The sequence below is a fragment of the Anopheles aquasalis genome, chromosome 2, assembly GCF_943734665.1.
Source record: "Anopheles aquasalis chromosome 2, idAnoAquaMG_Q_19, whole genome shotgun sequence".
Classification (NCBI taxonomy): domain Eukaryota; kingdom Metazoa; phylum Arthropoda; class Insecta; order Diptera; family Culicidae; genus Anopheles; species Anopheles aquasalis.
The window spans coordinates 87,385,647-87,398,146 of NC_064877.1; the positions used below are offsets into that span (position 1 = coordinate 87,385,647).

Consider the following 12,500-nt stretch of genomic DNA (forward strand, 5'->3'; position numbering starts at 1 on the left):
GAGAAGGTGCTCGCGCCGGGCGGACCGAGGAAGATGTGACTAATTTTCGGAACATCCCTTCTGGCCCCAAAACTGGTCCGAGCCGAGCCGGGGGGTGTTTGTTTCGAAGTCAAAGTATCGTCAACTTCTACCGGCACACATACAGACGCTCGTTGTGAACACGATTTCGGGTGCTCTTGAGGGCTTCTCGGACGAGATGAAGATCCAGGGTCCCAGGTACTCTCTCTCTGACTGAACCCTCGCTCGTGATGGCCTTTGCGTCGTTGACTTGCGCCGGGTATAAAGTGGATTGGAGCAAGTTTTTTACGACACCCAGCACGGCGCATTCGGACATTGATTGGTATCGTTGGAGTCAAGCCTTTACATATCTTACCCAGGGCGAAATCGAATCGGTGCACGAATGGGGACGAATGGAATGGTTGGATGGAAGTTGAATTGGCGATGAAATTTGATGGATAAGTGATCTCAGCGACAGTGAAGGATGACGATGATGCAATCATATGTGATAAGTTTGCTGAGAGCTCCAGCGGCGGCCCCACAAATAGCTTATAATGGATTGCATAACGATCTCTGTTTGATGTTGCTGTAAACGGAAATGCAAATAATTCTTCTCTGAGATCCTCCTTGAGAGGAAACACTTCAAAAAGCAATTCCATTAGGGGGTTGAGTAGTGAAAATGATTTCCTATTACGATAATGTTGACTAAGCACTTGTATCATTCTGTATTTGACTTGGCAGAGGAACTACTCTTATTTTCTTAATCCTCTCTTCATCACTAGTGATTGGGATAATTGGCGCCCTCTCAAATTGTCAACTAAACTGGCGGCATCATTCTTCTCCTCATGCTGTACTTTATTGCTTTCCTTAATTATGATGCAGCTCATCCGGCCACAATGTCGCATCAGTCCTCCGTTCTACTACTACTCCTAGCGGAAGTTTGTCTTATCATCCGCAGTCATGGAGCAAAAAAAGGGACAAAACAAAAAAACAACTTTGAAACAGCAGCACAAACTAACAACGAAACGATATCATCATGCCGCCAGCAGCAGCAGCAGCAGGACGGATGCTTCATGCCTTTCATGATACGGCACCCCATGCAGCGGATGTGATGGGCAGATGATAAGCGAACGGACATAATGACACAAACACAAAAAAGCGAAAACGAGCGAGCTAGCGAGAGAGAGAGAGACAGAGAGAGCTGCGTGGCAAAAACAGCGTCATCACATCGAGCGAAAAGCATAATTTATTAATGTCGTTCCATATTAATCAATGCCAGAATAAAAGGTTATTCATCCTGTATGCGATGGGTGTTCCCCGGGTATTTTGTGGGGTGGGTGGGACTTGGTTGGATGACATTTCCCCCCCACTTCCGCTCCACACTGTGCTGTGTTGCCCTGTGTGGTTTCAGTGTTTTGGTTTGGTTCACCAGATTAGCTTTACAGTTTTGTAGCACCAGAAGCAGCGACGGTCGCGAGAGATCGCGGTCCGGCGGTCCGGCGGTCCCGCGGTCTAACCGGCGCATAATCGCGCGACAAAGTACACTCAAAGTAGTGCGCGTGGTATATTAGTATACGTTTTTTTGTAGCCCCGTTTCCGATGTTACTCCCCCTTTCGCACTAACAGTTTGTGTGTTAAGCAGCATGCTAATGAATGCGAGGAGGAGTAAAAAGAGAGAGAGTCTGATGGCTTGTTCTGAAGAGCGGCCCCGGGTCTGGCCGCTGATTGAAGTGGAAACGACGGCGGTAATTAATCATGTCTCGTTGTCGCTCGTGGTAAACAGTTTGATCACGAAACAGTTTTGTGTTCTTTGTGCCCTTGTCCTCGTCCGCCTCCTTTTTGTTTCTCTGATGCAATGTACACCCGGCTGTATAAACTCCTTCGGCAGCGATAGCGGAATTTGAAATTTTGAAACCGAGCAAAGTGAGCAAAAAACACGCGCTGCTTCGTGTCGATACTTCAGCTTTGCTAGGTTTCAGCTTCATCCAAGGTAGAGCGGAAATGAAGTGGTGCTGTGGATGGTTCATTTTTTCCTGCTGTCATTTTAGAGAAGGTTTCAGTTAGTTGCACAAAGCATTTTTTAAGTACTCGAATTAATGTTTTTGTACGAAGCTTGCCTAAAATAGAATTGCCACGGAATGGAAATACTATTTCAATGGCCCTTCTAGCCAGAACTTTGCAGTTTCTACAACACAGTATGGTTTTTGGGAAGCAAATTTGGTTTCTGTAGTGGAAGCTGATCGACTAAAGAGATCCTAGGAAAGTCAAAATATCAAACGACTTCATCATGTCCTCGAAAATGGCTCAAAATCGGAAGCTTCATCGTGTTACAAATGGTGGTCGTGAATTTTCAATGACAGTTTGAATAGCGAAGTAAAAACCCTGAAACAGGTGATTTAGGATAAAATTCAACCAAGTAAATTGCTACAAATTGAGAAGCGAAGGGCAATTGATAAATAGAAAGCATCGAAATCTGAAGAAAGGCTTAAGAACGAAAAAAAAACTATGTTTAATGAATGAAGGAAGAATAAATCGATTACTTACCCGGATCATCTGCTTCATTTCATCCTTCGAGATCAGATTGACCTGGGCCGTTTCGCGTAACCATCGCCTCAGCCAGTGTCCAAGCCACACCAGTCCACACTCACACTGTAACGGATTGTTGGACACATCGAGCCCCCCGAGTACACTCCTCGTCCCAACCGCATCCCATGAGCTAGTGTTGGGGTAGAAGCTGTCCGGTGCAAGCGCCGCCAGCAGATTATCCGACAGATCGATGCTCAACCGTGGGATGTACTTAAGGGCATAGAACACACCGGGCGGTAGATCGTTCACCAGTGTGTTGTGTATCCGCAACCGAAGCTCGTGATTCCGTGCCAATCCCTCGAATGCATTGCTCGCGATCGACACCAACCGACGGCCCGTGATTTCCACCACGTTTAGCTTTGTGTTGGCGTGCATCCGCGCCGTAAAGAGGCCCTCCCCAAGATGCTCTTCATACACCGTCACGTACAGCTCCTGCAGTCCGCGCAGCTTCGAAATTAGATCACTAAAATTATGCTGCGCTCCGATCCTCAGTTTCTTCAAGTTGTGCAGCTTGATGAAAACGTCCGAGTTTGCAATCTTCACGTCCTCGATGTACAGTTCCTCGAGTCGGCGTGAGCCGGAGAAATCGTGGAACGAAAGCTTCCGGATCGGGTTTCGCGACACATCCAGCACACGCAACGAACCGGGAAGGTTCCGCAGCAGGATCGATATGTTGCTGATTTTGTTCTCCTCGATCCGAAGCTCTCGCAGCAGATAAAGCTCCTCCTGCGATTCGATTTCCTGCAGATTGTTTTGTGCGACATCGAGCGACGCAAGTTGTGGTAAGGCGAGTGTCGGCAACCGATAGATTCCGGTCGCCCGTAGATTCAATACCCGCAACCGTGGCACATTCTGGAACAGCTCGCGGAAGTTAACCGGCATCAGCTGGTTGTAGCTCAGATCGAGCACGGTCAGATTGTTCAGATTAGCGAACGAGTGCTCCGTGATCGTACGGATCAGATTGCCGGCCAGGTTAAGCTCGAGCAGAAACTGCGTGCTGGTGAACATGTACGGATCGAGAAACTCGAGCAAATTGTTATCGAACTGGATCGACCGGAGCGTGAAGCCAATGTCAGCGAAGGCGGTCGCCTGCCAGGCCGTAAACTGGTTGTACGAAAGGTCCAAATACTCGATTCGTGTGTTCAGGAACGTATCACGGGGTATCGTCCGCAACCGATTGTTGTTGAGCTTCAGTACGCGCAGCTTCTTCAACGGTGAGAACTGTTCGATTTGTAAGCTCTCGATGCGATTGTGACTCAAATCAAACTCCTGCAGATTGGCCAATCCGGCGAAGCTGCGACGTCGCAACGAGCTGATGTTATTGTGCGCCAGATTCAACACTTCCAGGATCTGTAGATCACCAAATGCGTGATTTCCGAGTGCACTAATGTTGTTCCAATTGAGATAAAGGATACGAAGCGAGAAAGCCAACGCTCGGAACACGGTCGTATCCTGTAGCTGGTTGTGGCTTGCATCGAGCGAATACACATAAAGCAGCGAGTTGACGTCACCGTCGAGTGTTTCGATCGCATTCCCACTAATATTGAGCCGCATCGGTGTCGTTGCGTTCGTCGCTTGTCGAAAAACCTTCAGCGAGAGTGCCGTCAACGCGTTCTGCACAAGATCCACACTGAGAAGGCTCGGTAAGAAGCTAAATGCACCTTCGCTCACGTTCTGTAGCTCGTTGTACGAAAGATCCACGTACGTTAGGTAGGGCAGATCGTGGAAAGCGTTCTTGTGAACCGCTCGGATCTTGTTCGAAGAAAGATTGATGATCTGGATCAGTTCGAGACTGTCGAACGTGAGGCCTGGCAGTTCTTCGAGGTGATTGAAGGACAGATCGATCTCAACCAGATTCCGATGGACGTCGGAGCGAAACAGACCACGAGGAATGGCCGCGATTCGATTGAACGCCAGATTGATGTACGTCAGCTGACCGAGCGTGGCCAGCGCATCGTCTGGCAACGATTTAAGATTGTTGTTGTCCAGTCCAAGCCACATCAGCTCGGTGAGAACGGCGAGTGCTTCCGCTGGATACTCTTGCCGGTAAATCCCAAACGAGAGCTCCAGAATCTTGAGCGTCGCCGACACATTATCGAACACATTCGGGTGCACATAGTGGATGCCGTTGAAGCTGAGGCTGATTTCCTTGATCGACTCGAGCCCATTGAAGGCACCGTACGGAAGGCTGGTAAGTTTGTTGTTCCGCAACAGTAGCGTCTGCAGATTCGCACCCCACCCAACGAATCCATTCTCCTCAATGTCCGTCACCTTGTTGTAGCCCATGTTCAGGTACGACAGTTCGGTACAATTCGCTAACCCATCGTACGGGATGACGGTGAAATTGTTGCCACTCAGCGACAGTACTTTCAGTGTGCTCGGTAGCACCGGTTCCTGCCCGTGGACGGCACTCAACTCGTTCGACGTCAGATAGAGATAGCGAAGACGATTGAGCGTACCGATGGCGGCCGGGACGGTTGTCAATCGGTTCCGCTCCAAGTCGAGATACTCGAGGGTGTGCTCGAGGGAGGAGAATGCCGCTTCGTCGATCGATTCGATGAAATTAAACGCCAGCACCATGTGCACCACGTTCAGACCCTGGAACGTGTCGGGTGGTAGGTGGCGGATGAAGTTTTTGTCGAAATTGATGGCCTTGATGCGGACGGTACCGTTGAATAGCTGCGATGGTAGCTCCTCGATGAGATTGAGGCTAAGATCGAGCTTCTCCAGCCGTATCCGACCAGCGGCCAATGGTTCCGGTACGGCGCTCAGTTTCGCTATCAGATTGTCCTTGAGCGAAAGGACACGCAGATCGTGCAGGTGCTCGAGGAAAGCGGTCGGAAACTGGGTCAGAATGTTCCGGGACAGATCGATCGTAACGAGTGACTTCGGGAACGTGTTTGGACTGATGTGAGCGATCCGGTTCGAGCTGATGTCCAGCCAGACGAGTTTCTTCAGCTTGGCGAACGGTTTACTACCACCGGGACCTACGGGCTGGACCGGGGTCGATTGGCCGGGCACACCGGTCGCACCGAAGAGTTTCGCGTTTATCATCGACGCTTGCGAGTTGGGTGCCGTATGGTTCTGACGCTTCTCGTCGTGCGTGTAGAACGAAACCTCCGAGATGGAGTTACCGGAGATGTGCAGACTCCGCAGCGAATCCGCCAGTCCACCCCAGTTCCCATCCAGGTGGTGTATGTTGTTCCTGCGAGAAAGAAAAGAAGAGGAAAAATGGCGTCGTGAGTGTGCATGGCATGCTTTGTCCAAATAGCCATCAATAAGGATAATCTCGCGAGCTGCCAAAAACCAAGTGGCCTCTGTGTGTTGCTAGGGTACGAATCTTCGCTCGAGAGCAACTCAAATAATGAATCTACAAGGCAACTGCTGCACAAAAGCTCCCCCCGAACCACTGGAGCGAAAGTAAACAAACCATCCTGGAACAATCCAGGATCTGGAATCTTGAAGGAGAAGAAAGGATTCCAACTTGAAGAGAGAGTAATTTCATCATTTTAATGGACACCAAACAGTCGCCATTCTTCGCTTCTTAACGCGCTACTACAGAGACGAAGTTCAAGACGCGAGCGAGATAATGGATTCGGGTTTTAGAAACAAATCAAATTTGGCCAAAAAGCATCCCAAAACTAAGGACTTGCTGGCGAGCGAGTGAGCGACCGTACTTCATCCAAGCATTTAATCTCGATGAAGTGCCCTTTGGTGCATAATTTATGGACCTGAGTCTACACCATTTCGAAATACCATTTCTCTAACGGTTCGTCCGGTCATCGTCGGACGGATCCTTGAAATCAATTGCAAAACCTGAACGAATGAACGAACGGCTGGACAAAAGCCGGTGCGAAGTGCGTTTCTCTGTGTATGCTTCGCAAACAAATTAATTCCAAGTAAACGCATTAGCGCGATTCACCTTTTTCCCACGGTTCCAAAAAATATACCACGGAGAAAACCTATTTTAGGTGCCAAGGCGTCGGCTCAAAGGTCTACATCACCGGAGATCGACTAGCGGCCAGTCGGAGCCGGTGCTGACCGTTAGGCCGACCCGGTCGGGCCAGGAACTGACTTACCTCTGGGCTACTAATCGGCTTAGGCTGTGGACGTTTTTCAGCGAATCCAGCGGTAGGCCCTGCAGCTGATTGTCCGACAGATCGAGCGATACCAGCGAGTGCTGCATGAAGCTGTGAATGGAGAGAACATGGAGAGATTAGAATGAGGAAGAGTGAACTTTTCGTGGGGTTTTTTGGTTTTTCCGGTTTTGATCGAACAGCGTACCATCGATGCCCCCCCCCGGGGGAACGCAGGGAACGATATTTGCATGTTAAGCCCACGAAGGGAGACGAGGGAAGGTGCACTGATAGATTGATGGTAGCAGATGGACTCGACCAAAGTCTCCGGGAGTTAACCGAGAAGTCACCACTGCCGCTTCCGATACCGAAATGAGTAAATTGGATATTGTTTTTTCAGCCGGAAAAGTGAATCTAATTTTCACAAATCCATTTATTTCCTCGTCTACCTCGGTGTGTCTGCCTTTGGGGCACATTTTTACTTTTGGACCGGGATTGGACGACTCTAAACAGCGTTTAACCGAACCGAGAACGAACTTTATTTCGATTTCATGGGAATGCTTTGCTGATGGCCACGCTGGTTCACGCTAAACAGATCCAGCTAATTCAATCACCTTCCGGTCGCTTTTTCCGAGCCCACGGTTAACGGTCTTCCGAAAATACGAGAAGAGAAGCCACGGATAGAGCAGACTGTATTGATGGAACGTTTCGGAATCTTGTCAAAACCTTCTGCTAATGGACCGTCGTCTAAGAAGCAGGAACAAGAGCTCTGAAACATAAGCCCATGTGGGAACGCAGGAACAGGACACCAGGAGCTTCTGCATCGGAATCTATTGTCCATTAAGTCCGTACTCATGATTTTCAATTCAAACATTCCAAGGAAACAGCATGAATATTCATGTGAAGCATGTGCCAGCAGCTTGTCATCCATTATAATTTCATTTGTACTGGTACTGGGGCTGCATACGAGAAATGCATGCGCTGAGTCAATCGAGGAAAGCTCCTCCGGATCGACAGTGACGAGAAGCCCTCTCCTTGCTGCCTCGAAATGCTCGCCTACAGTTTGAAGCAATCGGAAAAGCAAAAGTATGTCCTCGGAATTGACCTTCTATTCCCTTCTTGCCACAAGACCAAAAAAAATAAACATAAAATGATAACTGACCAAAAGTCTAAATCATTACCAACCCATCAGTAACCAGAGCAGAGCTCATAGGCTCCCTTCCTTCGTAGTATTCCAGGGAATAGGCAGCAATGGGCTGTATGTGCTCCAACGTTCACTGGACATTGGAAAAGTGGAGTGCAAAGCCTTCGTTCCTGGTTGGTCTGTCCAAAAATAACAAACACAGTCCGTTCCGTTTGGAGCAGAGGTGGAGAAAGGGAACGAAATATTTAAGCAACTTTTAGCCATTTTCCTCCTCCTCTCTCCCTCTCTCTCGTTCTAGCTCCAACGACCAACAGAAAGTCAACAGCATGGTCCGGTCAGAATGGCCACTCGCTAGAGAGAGAGACCAACAGCCATTAGGTACGGTAGATTGTCTTTCTGCCTAGTACTACCCGGTGAGGGCCCCGATGCGATTGTAGAGTATCGTAACAGACGGATTGGAAATTACGAATCACAACCCCGCTCCTTACGCCCTGCGTCAAGCACACGCCTGGAACGGTCCAATTGAATTCCGTTCGTTCGTGTCTCGGTGCTGGGGCAATCGGTGCCAAACGCTGGACTCCATGTTGACGGTGGTGTGTTTGTATGGTAAACAGAGGGGTGAAACGCATTAATATTTCATTCCATCAGCGTTTTGAACAATTTGCTAGCCCAACAAAGGCAGGGCGCAATGGTTCTTGTTCGGATTCGCTCGATTGCACTAACGATTCGTCGAGTTGGAACCGAGCGGGGAGGCGGTTGTGGTGCTTTTTTGGATATAAATTTTCCATTTCCCCCACACAAAACAAAGCGTTTGCAACGGGGGTCAGCCGAGGCGAGTGTCAGTTGCACCTTCACCAGTTGCAACCGATAAGCTCTCGATACTAGAAATTCACCGTTCCGGAGAGTTGGCCGAATCAAAACAGTATTTTACTTTTACATCCCAAAAGCGAAGATGAGGAATCACCGGTCGCAGGGGGCGGCGTCTGGTGCAACAGCATCCGGTTGCAGGCAAGTCCAATACACCCTTCATGTGTCCCCTTTTGGGGGTGCCCACCGGGATATCGATCGAGGAAAATCCGTTTTAATTCCCGGTGATTTCACCACGAACCTGACTCTCTCTCTCTCGGCTCGGCTCGGCTCTGCTCGGTGTAAAGTCGCTTCGCTTCGAAGCAAACGGTTGCTCGTTAAGGCCATAAGCCGTTGGCGTAGAGTCGTTGGCATCGAACGGCAGTCAGGTCATTTTCATTCCAAGCAATATTCATCTCCTTCTACCTCATTGCAAGTGCGACGCATCGCTTGAACACGAAGAGTAATGGGAGACCAACCGGGGGACCTGCATTGGAAAGCAAAAGAGACGGAGAAGTGTGAATATGCCACTACAAATCGTTTTCCCGACCGGACCGGGTTTTGCCTTTCCGTCCGTTCATCATCTTCGATCTCGATCTCGAAGGCCTGCTTGGACCTGGTATCCGAGGGGTTTGCGCGCGTGCCCCCGTCATTCACCCTTTTTGGAATGCTCATCGCCGATGAGCAGCCTCGTGTAATGGAAATGCAGCACCAGAGGTTGCATCGGAGGCAACGGCCGCAGCAGCAGCAGTCTGCAATTTGCTGGTCCTCCGGGGAAATGGTCGTCGTCGTCGTCCTCGATGTGCATCGTTGGTGTCACGAAGAATGTGGAAAGCGCTCAACGCGAAAGAAGGAAAACCCTTCCCTGAGTGCTGGTATGATAAATAGAGGGCCCCTCTGTCCCTGTCAGACGTATCCTGTTCTTCCTTTTCCCCACCAGTGGAGGATGGAATGTTGACGCTGATGGTTCCAGGATCCAGGCACCGGTTCCGGAGCAAAATTGCCAACCAGCAGCCAGCCTTTCGCTCGCTCTCTCTCTCTGTCTCTCTCATCGGAATGAAGCATTGCGTTGGGTGAGTGAATGGGCGATAAACGACCGCAAAAGACCCGCCGGAACTGTGTCATCGCCGGTGCACACATACAGGCACGCACGCACGAGCTCGAGCCCTTCATATAGGGCGCTTCCTACCCTTCCAGGACGAGATTGGTTGAGGGGGGGATGGCGTGTGGTGGAAAGCAAAACCACCGCATAATGTATGCCATCATATCTATTCATGGTTTTTATGCAAATTTAAATTGTATTTTAAATCTCCTTTATTTGATATCTTGATGTCCCGGGACACCCGGGGTTCGGGTGGAGCCCGGAACTCGAGCAATGCCGGTTGGCTCGATGGTCGTCTGGCAGCCCCCGGACTGGCTGACTGGATGGATCAGCTGGGATGATCAAGATGATTTTGCCACAAACCGTCCTTCTACTAGAAATCTACTCGTGTGTGGGGCTGCGCATTGCTTGATGCCTGTCGGCGGTAGTTTGGCTTTTGTGCCGGATCAAAAGCGACGATCGAAGCGGGGTAAAGTGGTCCCAATGGCCACTTCACCCCAGTGGAACCTCAATATTGCCTAGGCCAATGGAGACAAATTTGCCGTCTGCTCGACCGAACTCCCGGTCAAAGATTGTCAAATAGCGACATCTAGAATGACCCATCAGGATCTGGTTTGGTCTTTAAATTGAAAGAAAATGATGAGTTACAAGATGAAAACGGTGGACGGCTTTTCCACGGAAGAAAAGGGCGCAGAAGGTTGTTGTTAGTAATCCAGGTTATTGGATTCATCTCGCTGGAAGGTCTGGTTGGTTCCGTTGATGGCGAATCTCCGGGGAAAATTCCATTTGCATGAAGCGCCTTAATAGGGTAGCCTCATTGCTGGGTTCCTTAAAAGTTTGATCTAGGCTTAACTCAGTTATTGGAGGTCGTACCGATAGATGATTCAATCAATAAAAGCAATAACCAACTTGGGTAGACGGAAGACGGAAATTTCCTTCAAAATTTGAAACTAAAAATGTCAAATTTGGCTTACGTCACTGACGAAGCATTTCTGGCCTACTTGGATATTCTCTTAAACGTTATTTAAAACAAAAATTCTTCCATTAAGAACGCCCATCGTTACGTAAAAGACAAACCATCCGGAAGTTCTAAGGTCCTGAGCTACTCCCGAAGGACTAATCATCTCGGAATCCTAGTACGGACTCTGGAAATAAACTCTGGCACGCCCCGGCACCTAATCAGACACTGGCGTTGCGATGCAATCCTCGACAACCTGGACGAACCAAATTGATTGGCCGCATCAGTCCGAATGTCCGCAAACGTTGAAGCAAATGTTCCAAGGGCCATAGGTCCCTAGGTCAATGTTTTCCGGGAGTGGAGAGGGGCGAGGAGAAGAAAGAAAGAGAGCACAACGCACTCTGCTGCACTGGAAAGTCATTCGGCATGATGTGTGGCAGACCGGTGCACTCGTCCGTTCGTTCGCTCGATCACAAAAGGCTCCCTGCGCACACCCTGGAACGATGGTTATCGTGTAAGGCCTTGCAACCCACTCTGACCTCTCTGACCAGTGCCGCTGCCTGTGTTCACGGACACACTTTTTCCCATTATTCCTTTGCTGAGCTCTAAGGCCATTGGCCCATTGGGGAGAAGGATGTTGTGGCTACAAGTTACGTTTCGATTCACCCGACTGACGCTAACTGCATCAGCCAGCCAGCTGGAAGGAGAAGGTTTTCTGGAATGGAATGGAGTGCCGCAACAAACACACCGAGAGCCATGGACAAAAGGACTCACATTGGGAATGGGGCAAGGCCTTAAAAGTGCATTCCGGACTCGAGCTCTCTTTGTGTTCGGTGGTGTTTCGGATGCAACATTTCCTTCGGATTCCTGTTTTTGCTTTTCCCATTTTTTTTGTGCTGCAACCTTTTATGCTCCTCCATTTCCTCCCTTCAACCCCTGTTTGGAGCACCAGCATGCACCGGTAACGGTCGGCTAGTGCTGCATCGATGCCGATGCCCGTTTGGGAATGTGGTTCCGATGTTTCTCGATGCTCGAGCAGCAGCAGCAGCAGCAGCAGATAGTGAGCCCCATCCCACCACACCCGAAACACAGGAAAAAGTTCATCATCCCCGCGCCTCCCCCCTTCTTTTGTGTCCGTCTGCCCCCAACACCGGGTTTGGTGGCCGAGGCCGAGGGCAAAATCAGAGATTGTACATCTTTATTGCTTTACAATTGAAAAGAAAGTTCGATTGCCTCGCGAAGATAAGATTTATGCTCGACATTTTGGCCCCTCCGGTCGAGGAGCGGGTGGGAGGGAAGAATTTGGGGCGGTAAGGCCTTCAGGGAGGCCCCACAAGGGCTTAGAGCTGTTGGGCTGCTGCCACCGATTGGCTGCACGCTGCAGAGTGAAGGCAGCAGGCGGTGCGCGGCTTTACATGTTGTGATCATTCGACGTGATTCGCTACAAAATGGAAGCCAAGGAGCGAGACGATCAGTGCGACCGAAGCGAAATGGACCGAGACCACAGGCCAGAGCCGGGGCCAGAGCCAGACAGACAGGACAGGAAGCTGAAGACATCGAAATCGACAAGGAACACCAACGCCTCTCCCTTTCTCTCTCACTCTCTCTCTCTCTTTCTTGCGCTCGAGGAAACCGAACAAACGTACGACAATGAAAACTCATTTTTCTCCTTGTCTTCTCCTTCCCGCTAGCCAATCCAATTGCGATCGAGTGGATGGGGAGGTGGAGAAGGTTGCCAAAATTGTGGCGTCTTATGCTCGGTGATTGCACGAGGCTCCCACGTGCCAGCCC

General features: G+C 49.8%; 1 protein-coding gene across 1 annotated transcript in view; it reads right to left on the reverse strand.

The window, feature by feature from the left end:
- The window catches only part of LOC126569077 (chaoptin), a 47,683-nt gene that overhangs the window by 1,413 nt on the left and 33,770 nt on the right, over positions 1-12,500 (reverse strand). Inside the window, exons 3-4 of the mRNA XM_050225888.1 lie at positions 6,663-6,773; positions 2,542-5,788 (exon numbers count right to left, since the gene is read on the reverse strand). Coding sequence (XP_050081845.1) covers positions 2,542-5,788; positions 6,663-6,773 — 3,358 coding nt within the window. The remainder of the gene's footprint in view (positions 1-2,541; positions 5,789-6,662; positions 6,774-12,500) is intronic.